Source organism: Microtus oregoni, unplaced genomic scaffold (genome assembly GCF_018167655.1).
Source record: "Microtus oregoni isolate MIOR12 unplaced genomic scaffold, Mior012 000015F_ref0000493, whole genome shotgun sequence".
Taxonomy (NCBI): Eukaryota; Metazoa; Chordata; class Mammalia; order Rodentia; family Cricetidae; genus Microtus; species Microtus oregoni.
The window spans coordinates 22,281,022-22,297,831 of record NW_024543074.1 but is presented as its reverse complement, the minus strand read 5'-3'; the positions used below and the strand labels follow the sequence as shown (position 1 = coordinate 22,297,831).

The following is a 16,810-nucleotide window of genomic DNA, read 5'->3' as shown; positions in this document are numbered from 1 at the left end:
TTAAGTCACTTATCCAGCACCCTCTGAAAAAACAAGCTGGAGTACACACATGTGTACACCACACCCACACAGGTATTTCTGTAAAGTATTTTGTCACAGTAAAGACAGGCTGACTGATGCGCTGTGAGGATGAAAAGAGATCAAGAATGTGAGAGTGCGTGGGGGTGGGGGCTAGAAGGTACCGAAGACAGAGTCTCCCTATGCATCCCTGATTGGTACCCACTATACAATCCAAACTAGCCTTAAACTCATGCCATCTCCCTCCCTATGCTAGGATTACAAGTGTATACCACCACGGCAATCCAAGGGTTATTATTTTCACTTACCTAGAATCCAGAGCAGTGGTTCTTAACCTGTGTGCCATGATCCATTTGGGGAAATCACTTATCAGTTATCCTACATATCAGGTATTTACATTACGGTTCACAACAGTAACAAAACTACAGTTATGAAGTAACAATGATACAATTTTGTGGTTGAGGTCCCCACAACAGGAGGAACTGCATTAAAGGGTCACAGCCTTAGGAAGGAGAAGAAGCACTGCTCTAGAGAAACAGAAGGGTCCTCGGGAAAACCATCCCTTTCCCTCCCTGTTGCCACTACAGGAAACACTGGGCCTCCATCTGTGGGTAGATGGAGGTGTTTGGTTAGCAGCTGCTTGCTAGTCACCATGCATGGTTAAACCTAGTCACAAGTTAAGAAAATTTTAATCTTCCCCATTTGTAAGGGGGAAAGACCCCACTTAGAACCAGTATGCCTTTAAGGTCTCCCTATCCTCCATCTCCCCTTTAACAAAAAACCAAGAGGGCTCAAAATCAGAACCTTCCAAGAACAGCAACAAGAAACCAAAACTAATAATTCTGTATAGTTTTCAGTAGGTTTATTTATAAGTTAACCTTTATTACAAATGCTGCATTTCTCACTTGTTTTCTAAGTTATATCTTAGACAATAAATCAAATGGAAGAAAAATATTAGTCCGTGAATGTGGCAAAACACACAGCAGCTGTACAGTGATGATGTAGTCTGCTGAGTTATCTCCCAGCTAAAAGAGCCCCTTAACATCGGCACCACTATTTTGTTTTAGACACTGGAGGTCACGACCAACACTTTTGCTCTCTGTGAATGCACAGGCTCACAGAGTAAACCAGATGTTTTAGGTGATGGCTTTTGCCACACAGCTAGCAAGTCACTTATCTGGCACCTAGATTTTATTAAATATAAGAATGGTACTTGTCCTGCAAGCCTGATGACATGGGTTCAGAGTACTGGAGCCCATGTAAAGGTTGAACACAGCGGCTGATGTTTGTATAGAACTACAAACTAGCACTCCTAGAGTGAGATGCACAGGGGAGAAACAGAAAAACAGCAGCTCTTGGGCCCACTATCCTGCAGTATGGGCCAGCTAGTCTACGGTATGTAGCACAGGGCCACCAAGAAAAGACCCTGCCTCAAACAGGGTGGAAGATGAGGACAGACACCCCACCCCACCACACACACACACACACACACGATGGAATATGTGCACCCTCACATACAACACACAAATAAAATACCTTTTTCTTTTAAACCAATCATCCTTAAATACTTAAAAAAAAAATAATCACAAGGGTGTAATGTTCACTTCTTTGGTAAGATCACCCATGACCAAATTCCTTTTAATGCTATATCCTGGACTTCCCCCATAACTCCCTGGTTCTTCTCTCCTGACACAGAATGAACAACAGCCTCTGCCTCAAGATTCTCAATCAGTGGGTATTCCCCAAGCCTGCTCCGCTCCCACCAAATCACTGTTTCCGACTGCACAGAGAGGGGGCGTATTTTGGAGGCTTGGGATGTCATCACCAAGATCTGCTCCCCTGACCTCAAATCACTTTTGGAGTTGGTAGCCTTATGTTGGGGGTCTTCCCAGAGAGACACTGCTCCCTTGAAGGAAAGTGAAGAGGGCGGAGGGGAAGGGCAAGAAGAACAGAAGAAAGCTCTGGGTGAGGGACCTAGAGGAGGAGGGAACTTGGCAAGGCTGAGCCTCTGTGCTGGCTACATTCTAGAATCAAGGGGGAAGGGCAAGGAGGCTGGAATGGAGCAGGACCACAGAAGGAGGCAGCTTCAGAGTGGTGGGAGAAGTGGAGTCAGGAGGGAGAGAGGCCTTCAAAGCAGCTGGAATTGCATGTGTTCCCACAGGAAAACATGTGGCGAGATACAGGGGTCCCTATATCCCTACACCACAAGCAGAGGTTCCTAAAAAAATACTGCTGAGTCAATACAGGATGTGAGCTGTCCTTGAAATTCTGAACACCAACAGGAAGAAGGAATGGAACGGGAGAGCTTTCCCCAATCCACGTGCGTGTGCGTGTGATGCGCTTCCGCCCTCCGTGTTTGATCCCTGCTCGGGTTTTCTTTCCTTTGCGCACCACACACAAACCCTTTGCGAAAGGACGCCTTCAGTCTTATTTAGGCCTTTTTGGCCCCAGCCAAAGGGGGGTATACAAAGGTCTGAGTCACCAGGCTCAGCCTTTCCCTGAGGACTGCCCCCACAATAAGGGGCTCCCTGGACTTGGGGACCTCCATGGTTGTAGAGAGGGGGGCTGGAGGCTACCACCCCTCGTCACACCACCCAAAATTAACATGCTGTACTGGGCAAGTTCAGACATCAGCCCTGGGCCTGGGCAAAGGACCTTGGTGCTCAGTGGCCTGATTTATGGCTGAGGGCTCTTTATTCTCCTTCTGGAACTGTGGAGGTGAATTTTAAAAGGTCCAAGAGCAGGGCCAGCACACTCTGGCACTGCCAAGTCCTCTCTTCCAGTTCCCACTTCTTTACCCCTAGCTCCAAGTGCTCTGTAAACAAGGCCTCAAGTACATCCCATCCCCACCTCCAAAGCCTAGATAGATTCATGGTCAGTCTCTCTCTCCCTCTCCCACTTTGCCCCTCTCATTACCAAGTACCATTTCTTGCCAATAACCCCCAAAATGAGGTCATGCAGGGATAGGAGCTCCAAATATCCATTGGGGGGACCATCCCTCAGAAAAGGCAGCCAATTGGTGAGGCACATAAAGGACCCCTAGGAGCTGGTGGATAAACAAGATTCAAGTGCTGCCTACAATCTCAGCTATCTGGGAAGCTGAGGCAGGAGTATCAAGGTTCAAGGCCAGTCTTGTTAACCTAGGAATAGACTGCCTCAAATTAAAAAGTAAAGAAGGACTGGGGCGATATAGCTCAGTGGTATAGCACTTGCCTACCACACATAAAGCCCTAGGTCCAACCATCAGCACTACCCGACACACACCCTGAAAGAAAACCTTCACAGTGACACAGTGGTCAGAGAGAACCAGATCTGTGCAGTTCAGTGACGCAGCAGCTGCTGTGGCCCTCACTGATCCACCGTGAAAGGGACCAGTGTAGAAAGTGGAGCAGGTTTTTAAGGGTCAATCTTAGGGTCATGCCAACCTGATAGTCCAGCCCCGTGCCTACTTTCCACTTAAGTCCAGCTTTCTCCCTATCAAATAGAGGAACTGCACCTGCACACGTGTTGTGCTTAGAAGAGCAGAGGTGATGTGTGGAATGCTTGTGTCGAGGGCTGGCACACAGCATGGACTGCCTAGCATTGCTGTATTGATACTGTGTAGGAAGCAGAGTGGTTGTTGGAATCAGAACACTGAGATCTGGTCAAGCCCAAGCTGGGATACTTGCCCCAGTACTGACTCTCTCAGCTCCTCCATTTTCTTTTTAGCTTTGGAGCCTGGAACTCACTTTGTAGACCAGGCTGGCCTCGAACTCATGGAGATGCTCCTGTCTGCCTCCTGAGTGTTGGGATTGAAGGCGTGGACCACCACCACCCGGCAGATCCTCCACTTACTCATCTCTATCAGGAAATGATAAATTAACCTGTTTGGGGTTTTTCTAGATAATACACAGAAAACATCAAGGGCTCATTAAATTGTACGTTTTCTTTACCTTTTTCTCTGGGTTTCACTCAGTAGTCCAGACTACTCTGGAATTCACTATGTAGCCCAGGCTGGCCTCAAAACCATGCCTCAGTCTCCGGTTGCTGGATTTACAGGCATGACACCTCACATCCAACTCCAAGATACAAGGTTTCATGTGGTCCACGTGCCCTATACAGCCAAGGCTAACCTTGAATTTTGAATCCTCCAGGGTGGCACCGCACTCAAATTTTGTGAGGTTGTGAATCCCAGGCAAGCACTTTACCCAGAGCTATGTCACCAGGTCACACTTTACCCAGAGCTATGTCACCAGGTCACACTTACCCAGAGCTATCTCTCAGCAGCTCACACTTACCCAGAGCTATCTCTCAGCAGCTCACACTTACCCAGAGCTATCTCACCAGCTCACACTTACCCAGAGCTATTTCACCAGCTCACACTTTACCCAGAGCTATCTCACCAGCTCACACTTACCCAGAGCTATCTCTCAGCAGCTCACACTTACCCAGAGCTATCTCTCAGCAGCTCACACTTACCCAGAGCTATCTCTCAGCAGCTCACACTTACCCAGAGCTATCTCTCAGCAGCTCACACTTACCCAGAGCTATCTCTCACCAGCTCACACTTACCCAGAGCTATCTCTCACCAGCTCACACTTACCCAGAGCTATCTCTCAGCAGCTCACACTTACCCAGAGCTATCTCTCACCAGCTCACACTTACCCAGAGCTATTTCACCAGCTCACACTTTACCCAGAGCTATCTCACCAGCTCACACTTACCCAGAGCTATCTCTGAGCAGCTCACACTTACCCAGAGCTATCTCTCAGCAGCTCACACTTACCCAGAGCTATCTCTCAGCAGCTCACACTTACCCAGAGCTATCTCTCACCAGCTCACACTTACCCAGAGCTATTTCACCAGCTCACACTTACCCAGAGCTATCTCACCAGCTCACACTTTCAGTTGTTCTGAAGAAAACAGGCTAACAAGAAGGTTCACTGCATAAAGGTGCTTGTCGAACAAGCTTACCAAACTGAGTTGAACCCCCAGAATCCACATAAAATGTGGAAAAGAGAATGACCCCATAAATTGTTTTCTGACCTCCGCATGCAAGCCACCATGCACACATACATTCAGTAATAATAATCCAAATTTTAAAAAATTGGAAGACAAATTATTCTCAAATGGAAAAGCCTAGTTTCTCTGAGTCCAGGAGGACTACAGATTCTTTTCATTGGACAATGTCATCCAGGGACCCAAGGACAAGTTTTTCTCTTGTGCCGTCACAGAACACACTCCCACCTACCCCCAAAACTCATCATAAAAGAGCCTTTCTCCTAGAATTGTGCCTTCAAGGGAAAGAATCACTGAAAAAGAAAAAAAAAAGAAGAAGAGAAAAACCACTCAGGATAGCCACCAACAACCCAGGTAACCACAAAGGAAGAACTCAATTGGTGCTGTGTGGTGATGTCCCCCAGCCAGGGAGGTAACTGAGTTTAATCACATGGCATCTTTATGCTGTGTAATCTGGATCCATTAAACCCTTACTGCTGCCTGGGAGGCAATGCCCAGGAGGAAGGGGTTAGCTCAGCACACTAACAGGATCAGCCCTTCAATCCCATGAAGATAATTACAGCCATATCCTTCCCAGGGAGCCCTAAGTAAAGCCACAGATCCCTCAACAATCCTAGGCTCTCCTAGGTACCCAACTCCTTCTGCAGGCCTTGCTCACTTGAGGCAAAGTGACATCTCCATGTCATGTGGTTAAAGGCACATAAAGGCATGCGACTGAGGCAGAGACAGGGAAGACGGGATTGGACCTGGCCAACTAGGTCACTACAGAACTCACCCCATTTAGCCTCATCTCCAAGGGCCAGGTGACCCTGAATTTCTCTATACAAACCACAAAGCCAGATTCTTCTTGTTCTGGCATGTGGTGGGGGCATAAAAGGATATATCAACTACGTACAGCGGCAGAGAACTGAGGAAAACTAAAGCAGGTCTGAATTTAGGGTCCAGAGAACTGGCTGCCCCATCCACAAAGAGTCTTAGGACCATCTAAGGTACCACCTCAAAGGGCTCTTTCCAAACGCCTAGCAGGACCTAGCATCTGTCATCAGCTTCCATGGGTACTGTGTAGTCAGCCCATTGCTCTGGTTTCTTTTTTCCTACCCACTAATACCTAGGATCTAAACAAAGTTTTAGCCAAGCTTCAAGACCAACATAAGACTCCTGCTACCAACCACGGGCCTCAGAGCTCCAGATGGCTAAATCTTCCCTTAAGAAATATAAGGTTGAAAATGCATAGTGGTGGCGCACGCCTTTAATCCCAGCACCCGGGAGGCAGAGACGGGCAGATCTCTGTGAGTTCGAGGCCAGCCTGGTCTACAAGAGCTAGTACCAGGACAGGCTCTAAAGCAACAGAGAAACCCTGTCTCGAAAAACCAAAAACAACCTAGTCTGGCTCAAGATACAGCTTTACTTGGTAGAATGCTTGTACAAAATGCATCAAAGGCCAGTTTAGATCTCCAGTGCTGCATAATGCCTATAATTCCAAGTGTTGTGGGGAGTATCAAGAGTTCAAGATTTTAGTTACACAGTGAGGTCAAGGCCTATATCAGATACATGAGACCTTGTCCTCCTTCCAACAGCTCCTGAGACAGGCCTGCACGCTTTTCTCACAGATCCATGCAACCCTCAGAGAAAAGTGCTAAGACCCTGTAAGGACATAGTGGGCACTATCCCCACATATCACCTTAGCCCACCATAGCCTAGAATCTCACCAGAGGTAAAGGAAGCAGGCTTGTCCTGGAGCCCTCTGAAGTCACCTCCAGATTTCCCCCACAAGGCTTAAGCTTAGTCAAACAGCAGCAACACAAACACAGCAGAGAAGTCTTCCAATCACAGGCCCTGGCAAAGCACAGGACTCCCCTGGGGGGTCTCCAAATTCACTACACACTGCTACAATTACCAAATACACATGCCCGGAAATTCATGAATGTGACAGATAATGTTCTGGGATTTCTGGTAGAGTCAGGAGTTACAGGAGCCAAAAAATACACAGGGGGTAAAATATTTGCTCCCTCTCAAACTTACAGCACCCAAAACTACTGACGGCTTAGGCACTCCCTAGAACTCTCTGGGTATTGCTGGGCAGAACATCCGCGCAGTGCTCAGTTCCTATCCGTTCCCTCACCATCTCCTCAGATGTAAGGCTCTCGCAGAACCTGTTCGATGATGAGCCTGTGATAAGCTGGACAGTCCGACGGTTCAGTAGCGTACCTCATCCTCACAGATGTTAGCGGACATTAACTAACTGATCCACATGACACCCCTGAGAGACATTACTCCACAGAGCAGTGGGTATAAGGAAGGTACAGAATCATCCCGGGAAACATATCACACCTCAGAGAACAGCCTAAGCATCCCATCCTGCCCCCATGACAAAGGCAAAATGGATGTTCTCAATATCCTCCCCACCATCTCATCCACCCCCAAGAAGTATCTTCTAGCCAATTCCCAACACCACTCCTTCCTTTTTCCAAACAGCAGCAACGGTCACAACAACAACACCAAACTTTCATTGAACACATGACTTAATTATTATTAGTAGACCTAATCTACCTCTGAGACTCCAACTGTCTTGACCAATACAGACTGGTGCTGAGGAGGAATAAATTACTACTCAGCAGAGAACACCCATCTGCAGGTGTTCACTGGAACATCAGGAACAGTCTGATGGAGCCTGGCTGAGCGAGCTACTGAGCAAACTCAGTGCTAGTGGCTTGGTCCTAAGGTACCCAGCAAACATTGGACTTGGATGAGACCCTGGGGTGAGCTCAAGATGATCAGAAATGAGTTTATAGCCTCATAGGCCCTGGCATACGGGCTGGGTCTATAAGAGGCATGAAAATATCCCAAGAGACTAATTAGTCTTTGAATGCTATTGGAGTAAGAGACATTAATTCCATAAGGTGGGTTTCCTGTAACTACTGGTCATGTTCTGCCTCCTATGGAGTCCGAAAAGGAATGGCTTCTGCTTAGCTCAGGAGGGTAGGTATGTTTGGGATCTGTACTGAATTACTAGGGATAAAGGAGGCTAAAACGGCAAAAGAGACCTGAATGCAGCCCTGTGCCCCTTCTACACAAATCTAGAGCACATGTTTAAAGATTTCCCGACTGCAGGGGAGCTAAAAGATGAGCCTGCCTGGCGCACATATGTGCCTCAGACCAGATCTGCTTGCAGGGCTGTCCCTCACAGAACCTAATTTAGTCCAGATCACCTCCATGTAAGGTGGAGAGGGTGACTGATGAAAAGACAGAGGAATTGTGAGAAAGAAGATAAGCCCACAGAGAGACCCATGCCAGCCGCTGGGGAAGAACCAAGACAAAGCATTAGGGAAGGAGCTGGCAACATTGTATCCATACAGAAAATGACAAGAGGCGGGAACCTGAGGTGGTTGCAACCCTCTGCTGCCACTTCAGGCTATAGGAGCCAAGAATCCTGCCCCAATCAGTCCCAGATCACATTGGCAGCCATGATCTAACACTGTGCCTAACAATCTCCATGACCCAGCCATTCAGGACTCCAACTACAAGCAGAGGGGATTTGCTGCTACCACCATCACAACCTGGAATAAAGTGGACACTCTCCTGGCACAGCTGCTGCCACCAGGAAAAAGTGGTCAAAGACTCCAATAGCAAGAAGTTTGTGAGGAAGGAGTTAGTGGTTAAAGCTCCCTCTAGCTTTAGAGGGAGTCTCAGTCAACCTGGCATGGGCTCCAAAACCAGGTGCAGATACAGAACATGGCACCTATCACTTATCAGAACCACTCACCCAGCTGGAGTACTTCAGGGAAACATCTGAAGAGAGGGCTAAAGAGACAGATATCCCCAACTGCTCAACAGCACAGGGCCCTGAGACAGCTCAGACGTATTTGGGAGGCACTCGAGTTTCCTCATTGGCCAGGGTATGATCTATGATCTGAATTCCTGTCTGTCCTTTATCAGCTATGTGACTTGGAGGAAATGATTTACGTTTACACATACACACACACACACACACACACACACCGTGAGAGTCCAGGGCTGTGAGGTTTGGAATGGGAGGTAGAAAGGACCTAGCACGTACTTGGCACACTGCACAACCCAGAAAGGCCATGAGTACATGAACTTCACCACACCAAGCCTCTATCACTGTACCATTTCACATCTCTAAGCAGTCACAGTGGCTGCCATTTGTGCCCCCATTTACATTTCCTGGATCTAGCTTTTGTGGGGGGCCTGTGAGCTTGGTAAGCAGAAAGCTTCCAACAGAGGCAGAGGAACTTCCCTAGGAACCACAGAACCATGTTGCCAGGCAAATGACAGCCTGGGTATTTGTTTAACTTAGGTTCCTGTCAAAAAGAAAACTTGATGGCTGATAGCCCAAATATGACTGCATAGAACCTTCCCAGGAAACCTTCTGCTCCAGACTCCCAAATAAACCATTCCCAAAAGTGAGGCAGGGACACCACGCACTAAATCAAGTCAGTGCCCCTGCCCACCACTCTCACCCTCCGGCTGCCCAGGATCTTATGACAGGTTAGACAGCTCAGGTGCCAGGCTCTCGGAGTGAGGATTGGTTTATAGAATACCCACAAAGAGGCCCTTGACCTAACTCCCTACTCTGGCATTCCTCTGGTCAGGAATTCTCAAAGAAGTTTTGCCTCTCAACTCCAGGCTGGGGCTAGAGCTGGGGTTTGGATGACCAAGTTATAGAATTGGCTTAGTAATAGAGAGAAAACTATGCTTTGGGAAATAAGGAAACCAGGAATGGCTTTTTCAGAGAGCCAGAAATATCCAAGAGCGTAAGCAGCAGATGAATATGAGGCATTGTTATGACTGTCATTTGCAAGAGCTCAGCGAAGCAGAGGTCACTAATCCGTCCTTTGAGTCAGGAGCTGATCTGCATCAGGGCTCTGAACAGATGTGTGTCCCAATTTGCACAGACACACGTGTACACACACGCCACACAGCTGTGAGCCCTGACCTTCACCCAGTGATGCTGGCCTCTACTGGAAAAGAGCAGATGGACTGGCTGGGTTTGGACAGGATGGACACCCAGGGGAACCAAATTTGCCTCTTTGATGTTGAAAACCCAAAGCAGAATGAATCATTATAAGGAGAGTTCCTGGGAGGAGGGGTAGAAAACTTGGGTTACAGGCTGGGGAGAAGCTATGAGAAGTACAGGAACCAAAGGGAGCAGAGGGCAGAGGCTGGACCCACAGGGAGCAGAGGGCAGAGGCTTGACCCACGGGGAGCAGAAGGCAGAGGCTAGACCCAATGGAATGCAGAGGGTAGAGCTGGGTGTTGGGTAATGCAGAGACACCAAGGCAAGATCTCCAAGCTCAAAACATCATCTCTTCTCACCGCTAGAATGTGACTATTAAAATAAAAATTCAAGCCAGGTTAACCCTTCAAAATGTCCTTGTTCTGTGGTATCTAACGTTCAGTCACCATCTAGCTCTACCTGCCTCAGGGCTGGGGTGTGCTGAGAGTGGGAAGGTTCCCAGCGTTTTCACAAGAAAAAGCAAAATCCACTGTCTTCCTTGGAGGCCAGAAGGACCATCTCCCTACACCACAGAATGTCAATGAGTAGGGGGGAGGGGAACGGCATGGCACTGCCACCTAAGGCAAGGACTGGGGAGAAATGGTTCCCCTCTGAGTAAGTCCCAGTGATCAACTACACATCCCCCAGGCTGTGCAAGAGCAATCACATGATCGCAGCTGATTTGGGAACGAGGGGGTGGAGTACCGGAGGGTTTTTTTTTTTCTTCTCTTCATTGCTTTTCTGGGGTGGTGGTGGTAGTGATGATAATGGGGGTGGCAATGAGGCTGGCAAGAAAGACTGGTGAGCTGGGGGTGGCTCTTTCATCCAAATGAACCCACAGAGATCCGTACCTACAGTCTCTCTTCCAACCTGATCCCATCATCTACACGAATCACACATACGCTTCAGAATGTCCCTGAGGTAGTAAACTAGAGCGCCAAAGACTTTTTCTCAAAATGGCCTTTCTGCCTCAATGTGGGGAGAAAAGCTGCCAAGACAGAAGGCCAAGGAGGCGCCCTAAAAAGGGCGCTCCCCACTCCCAAAGCGCTGGAGTGCTGGGTTACACAACAGGTGGGAGGGGTGGCACAATTCCCCCTGGCACGGGTTCACTCAAGGTCCCCTACCACCACCTGAAGTCTACATTAAGGACCCCACACCGCTGCTGCTCCTCCTCCTGGCTGGCTGCACACCTGGAGGACCGCGCCGGGAAACCCTCGCCATTGCTTGGTTGGACCTGGGACCCCGAGGGTTTCAAGGATCCTGGGAGGGCGCAGGGTCTCCCTCCCACCCACCCACCCATCCTAGCCCCCTCTCGCCCAGGCGCACACGTACTGCTGTAGAGGGTGTCGATCCAGGAGAGGCGCGGCAGGCCCCGGTGGCTAAGCGGCTCCATGCCGGCGACTCCGCGCGGCAGCGGCTCCTTGGTCAGATGGGAAACCCGACCCTCATCGCACAACAAAGGAGGGAGGGTGCCGGCGGGCGGGGTGCCGGGAGGGGCGGCCAGACTAGGAGGCCGAAGTTGCAGAGCTCAGGGTGGAGGAAGGCGCGCCAGGGAAACAGGTAGCAGGGAGGAGCAAGCCCGAGCTGCCGAAGTGAGGGCGGGGGAGCGCCACCGGGAGTCCAGTGTGCCGTTGCGGCCACCGCGGACCCGCTGCGGATCTGGGAGCCGCGGCCCCGCAGCCCGCGCGCCAACTAGCAACTTCCCCGGGGCTGCGCTGCGCCCGGGGCGGGGGGCGGAGGCGGCAGCCAATCGGCGTGAGGCTCAGCGCGCCCACCCCCAGCCGCAGAGGACCGGTGGGGTGTGAGAGCAGCCCGCAGCCCCACCGACGGCCTCCAGCCGGCGCACAGAGCTCCCGCGGGGTCTCCGGGCGGCGGCGCAGGGCCAGAGGCTCCCCTCCTCCTCCGGTTGGGCTCAGCAGAAATTCTGGCAACCTGCAGACTAAGGAGACCTATGGGCCCGCAGGGGTGACATCACCTGCCACCCCAGGATCTCTAAGCACGATTTTAGGGTTGGTGCAGTTGCCAGGCCCCACCTCTAGACAAAAATGGGTCAATGGTGTCCTGTACCCCTCTGGAAGGCTGGGCCACCCGGGGATTGTTTCCTACCAAACCTTAAAGCACCGCATCTATTAAAACATCCTTGACCTTAGAGCTCCTCAGTTTCTGCCTCACACCAGGGGTCGACCGCAGGAGTCAGGGTCAAACATAAGCATCTGAGGAAGGACCTTCTCTCACTGGTGCCCCTTTAACGCAGACATGCAAACTGGGGCACTGAGGTCCTGGGGGTCCCTCAGTCTCTCCAGGAGCCTTAGTGCAGGAGGCCTGTCGTATGTGCATAATCACATAGGGTTAAAGAAAGATGGGGTCGGATGCCTCAGAGAACAGAGCCTTAAACAAAATTCCTTCCTAACAGCGACCTCAACAGCACTGAAGACTTGGGGGTGGGGAGTGGGGCTAAGATACAGGACCCATGGCAACTTTCCCATAGATCAGGTACACAGATCTCCTTGGGCCAAGTGTCTTGGAGACAGAACTGGACTAAAAGGGACTCAGACTAGGGTGGTCTAGGACAGCAGAGGCCAAAGCCTGTGTCCTGAATTCCCAGGAAAGAAGGAAAGCAAACCCACCAAGGAAGACCTGTATTAGATCTTTTCTATGCCAGGGTAATAGCATTTCTACTAAAGGAACAGTTCCTATCCTATCCTATCTCATATGCAGACAGCTTAGCAAAAACCTTCTTGGACTCCAGGAATACAGAGATCTACAAAGAGTTAAGCTCCCCTATGACCTCCATGGAAGGCAATGTTGTTGGCACCTACAGAGCACAGAGGAGGACTCCTCTTCATCCTAAACAAGCACAGGTCTAGTTCTGAAGGGTAGTTCCATACGGGAACCTGTATCCAGCCTGCCCAGCTGTCTGTGTGGACACCAGCCTCCACAGCTGCCTAAGAAGAGCACAAGACAGAGTCACTGGAGCTCTGGGAGGCTCAAGGGTAGATGCTCTTGTGTATCGGAGCCCCTACAGGACATGGAGGCCCTCCTGTACCCATTCAGCTCTCATGATTCCAGTCCTAACCCAAGCTTCTGGCTCTGTGACTTGCATCCCTCCCTGTTCAACTGTTACCCTCCCGCTGTCCCTGGCTGGGAGGACCAAGCCGACACCTGGAGTATGGCAAGGGAGGGGGTGATGAATCTCTAGCCATACTATACAGAAATAGAGTTCCGGGATGGGCGAAGGAGCAAGCAGGCTTTCTGAGGAGCAGAGAAAGGACAAGCATATTCCTTATTCTTATGCATCACTCTGAAGGCACAGAACCCAGGAAAAAGGGAAAACCGTGCCTGGCTGGGGATAGCTTATCAGCTACAAACCCTTGAAGGCTGCACTACAGACCCCTCCCCACAATATCCAGGCAGCTCAGGCCCTCTTGCTACACCAGAGGGATTTTCCTGCGGGCCACAGCCCCACATCTCCATATCCGGTGCTGACTGTGAGGAGGCCGTGGATATATGTTTCTATGTGACTCACATACATTTGCATACATTTTACATTTTTATCTACGAAGACTTGAGCAAGCTATTTTCAGTGCCCCCACACACACAACTAAAACGTTCCAGTTGCTTTCCCTAGTGTTGTCACAGATGCTTTCTTCTACATTCTGTCCAGTCTTGCTCAGGATTGTCCCCTCCACAATACAGTGTAGGGTACAGAGACAACCTTGCAAACCACAGTGCTAATATCTGACACAGAATACTTGCTGTTTCTAGCTTGGATCGTAAGAGGTTTTTTTTTTTTTTTCATAAGGATGATCTCTCTATGGATATCACTGTTACTTCAGTTTCCTTGCTTTCTTATCCCTTATCCTCCTCCCCGCCCCTACTTTCTTTTTGCACACTAGGAACTGAGCTCAGGATCTTACTCATGCACTCTACCCTGAAGCTGTATCTCCAGTCCTTTTTTTTTCTTTTTTTGGTTTTTTGAGACAAGGTTTTTCTGTATAGCTTTGGAGCCTGTCCTAGAACTCCCTCCACAGACCAGGCTGGCCTCGAACTCACAGAGATCCACCTGCCTCTGACTCCCAAGTGCTGGGATTAAAGGTGTGCACTACTACTGCCTGGCTTCCAACTCTCTCTCTCCTTTTATCTTTTGAGGTAGTGTGGTTGTTTGAATGAGAATATTTTCCTCAGGCTCATATATTTGAATATTTGGTGCTCAATCCTTGGAACTGTTTGGGGAGGATTAGAGGGTGTGGCCTTGTTAGAGGAAGTATGTCACTAAGGGCCAATTTTGAGGTTTCAAAAGCTGGAACTAGAGACCTATGCTACCAGACCCAGTTCTTATCTCAGTTTTCTGAATTTTCCAGATGAGAAAACTGAGGCACAGTTCAGTGACCCAATGGCTAGGATCCTATGCATGCCACCTCTCTGTCAGCTGACTGGTAACCCTAGGCATTGAAGGTCCCTGGAAATCTTTCCTGGTCCATGAGTGAGAGACCATCTGCTATAACCCTTTCAATTTTGTTCCATAACCATCTGCCCAACTGTTGCATAACAGTTTCCTCCAAGACTGAAATATTCCTTCCTGCTGGGAAACTCCTTAACAACTTAAAACAGCTTCAGGAAGTTCCAGAAACTGACCAGATTCACTAGACACCTCCCCACATCCCCCAACTTCCCCAAACCCCTGACCCCATAGAATAAGCAATAAGAGCTGAGAATTCTCCTCAGAAGGAAGGAAGCTGAGCTGAAGACTCAGACCAGTCCAGCTACCCAAGGAGGTTTAGACCATAGTCATTTGGAAAGGACTCTCCATCCTTTTGAGCCACCTACAGACTTTGGTGAACTGTCACCCCTGCTGGGGTGGGCCTTGGTGGAGTCATTTCTGCTCCTGTAAGTAACCCCAATAAAACCCGTGGACCACCAAGCTGGATTTTGGTGGTATCCACTGAAGGGCCCTAAGCATAGCAAACCCGGCTCTGGAAGGCTTTGCCCTTCCCCCATTCCCTCTGCCTTGCTGAAACCGTCAGATTGCAATCCTAAAACTAGTCACCAAGGTCTAGTCCTTTATTTGTTCCCTTCCTGCTCCCAAAGCTAACTACCAAGGTCCAGTTATCAAAGTATTAATGTCCAGCAATCAAAAACCCCCTTCACTCCAAAACCACAGAGAAACCCTGTCTCGAGCCGGGCGATGGTGGCGCACGCCTTTAATCCCAGCACTCGGGAGGCAGAGGTAGGCGGATCTCTGTGAGTTCGAGACCAGCCTGGTCTACAGAGCTAGTTCCAGGACAGGCTCCAAAGCCACAGAGAAACCCTGTCTCGAAAAACCAAAAAAAAAAAAAAAAAGAAACCCTGTCTCGAAAAACCAAAAAAAAAAAAAAAAAAAAAAACAAAAACCTTCAAACTACCCTAATTCGTATTCCCAATTTAATTAATTCATAATTAAATACCTCATCCCAACACAGGGTTTCCCCTTTTGCCTTTATCAATTACCATTTGCACACAGGCCACATCTGTCTCCTCTCTATCCAGAGGCAGTCCTTCGTCCCTCTGGGGCAAGTATCCCTTCCCCTTCTCCCTTGTCCCTTGTCCTCTATCTCCTGTTTTTCTCTCTTACTCCCTGCCCTTTGTTCCTCTGGGGCAAACTGGTTTCCCTTTGAGGGGTGAACTTGGTCTTGGGGTGTCTTGTGCAGATGCTGGTCCTTTCATCTATACTTTGCTCAGTCATGGGCTTCCTGTATGGGGTGAGTAGCCGTGTTAGGTCTCTTCAGGAAGTTTCCTCACACACACCACTTCTGACCCACTGTCTTGGGAAAGGTAGTTACTTGAAGAATCCCACCACACAGCCTGATTCTAACATTGTTTGCAGAGATAAGTGGATGGGCTTTAGACCACCTGGGTGACTTGAGATTGTAACAAATGCCTCCAGTTAGATCAAGGAGCACTGAGGGCAGAGAAAGGCTGGGGAAATCCTAACTCAACACACACTCTGGGAACTAAGGGGTTAAAGAGCATCGTCTCTGTAGTTTGCCCAAAGCCTGCTATCCTGAAGGGCTCTTAACCCCAGCTATCAGCCAGATTTGTCAGAGCAGCAGGGAGGGATCCTCATGGACAGACCTCCCTGATTTCAGCTAAGTGCCTGGTTCACCCCAAGGCTGAGTCAGCATTCAGTACACCACTTCCCCAAGCCCCTAGCAACCATTCCCTATCCATATCCCCAACCTATTCACTCAGTTTATCCTGCCCCCATCTCCATGGTTACCTACCTGCTCCTCCCTCATCATAGGATTTAAGGTTAGCTACATGGCCTTGAGTGTTGAGCTGGTGTTGAGGGGCTGAGTAGAAAGACATACACCTCGTTCTGAAGACCAGCAGCTCTCTCACCCCCCTTTATTCCCGGGGTGTGCTACTCATTGCTTCTCTTAACAACCAGACCTCACTCTACGAACCACTTGGCCTGGGGGAAAACAGGGGGATGTCACCCTAGAGCAAACTAGGTAGCTCCTTTTTTCTTCCCTTCTTGTGTTAGCAACACAGCTTCACTGTGCACCACAGGAAGGGCCCAGAGGTGTCTGTTTGATCACCCAGTGGTCACTCCTGGCCAAAAAGAAAGAAAGGAAGAGGAAGGGGAAGGGGAAGGGGAAGGGAAGGGGAAGGGAAGGGAAGGAAAGGAAAGAAGGGAGGGAGGGAGGGAGGGGGAGGGGGAGGGGAAGGGAAGGGAAGGAAGGAAGGAAGGAAGAAAGAAAGAAAGAAGAAAAATGTCCTGTTGCTGGGGCCACGCAG

At 49.5% G+C, this 16,810-nt stretch overlaps 1 protein-coding gene across 1 annotated transcript in view; it reads right to left on the bottom strand.

Moving 5' to 3' along the window:
- Abr (ABR activator of RhoGEF and GTPase) overlaps positions 1 to 11,918 on the bottom strand; it is a 145,776-nt gene extending 133,858 nt beyond the window's left edge. Inside the window, exon 1 of the mRNA XM_041665666.1 lies at positions 11,366 to 11,918. Coding sequence (XP_041521600.1) covers positions 11,366 to 11,426 — 61 coding nt within the window. The 5' untranslated portion in view covers positions 11,427 to 11,918. The remainder of the gene's footprint in view (positions 1 to 11,365) is intronic.
- Between the last annotated feature and the right edge of the window lie 4,892 nt (positions 11,919 to 16,810).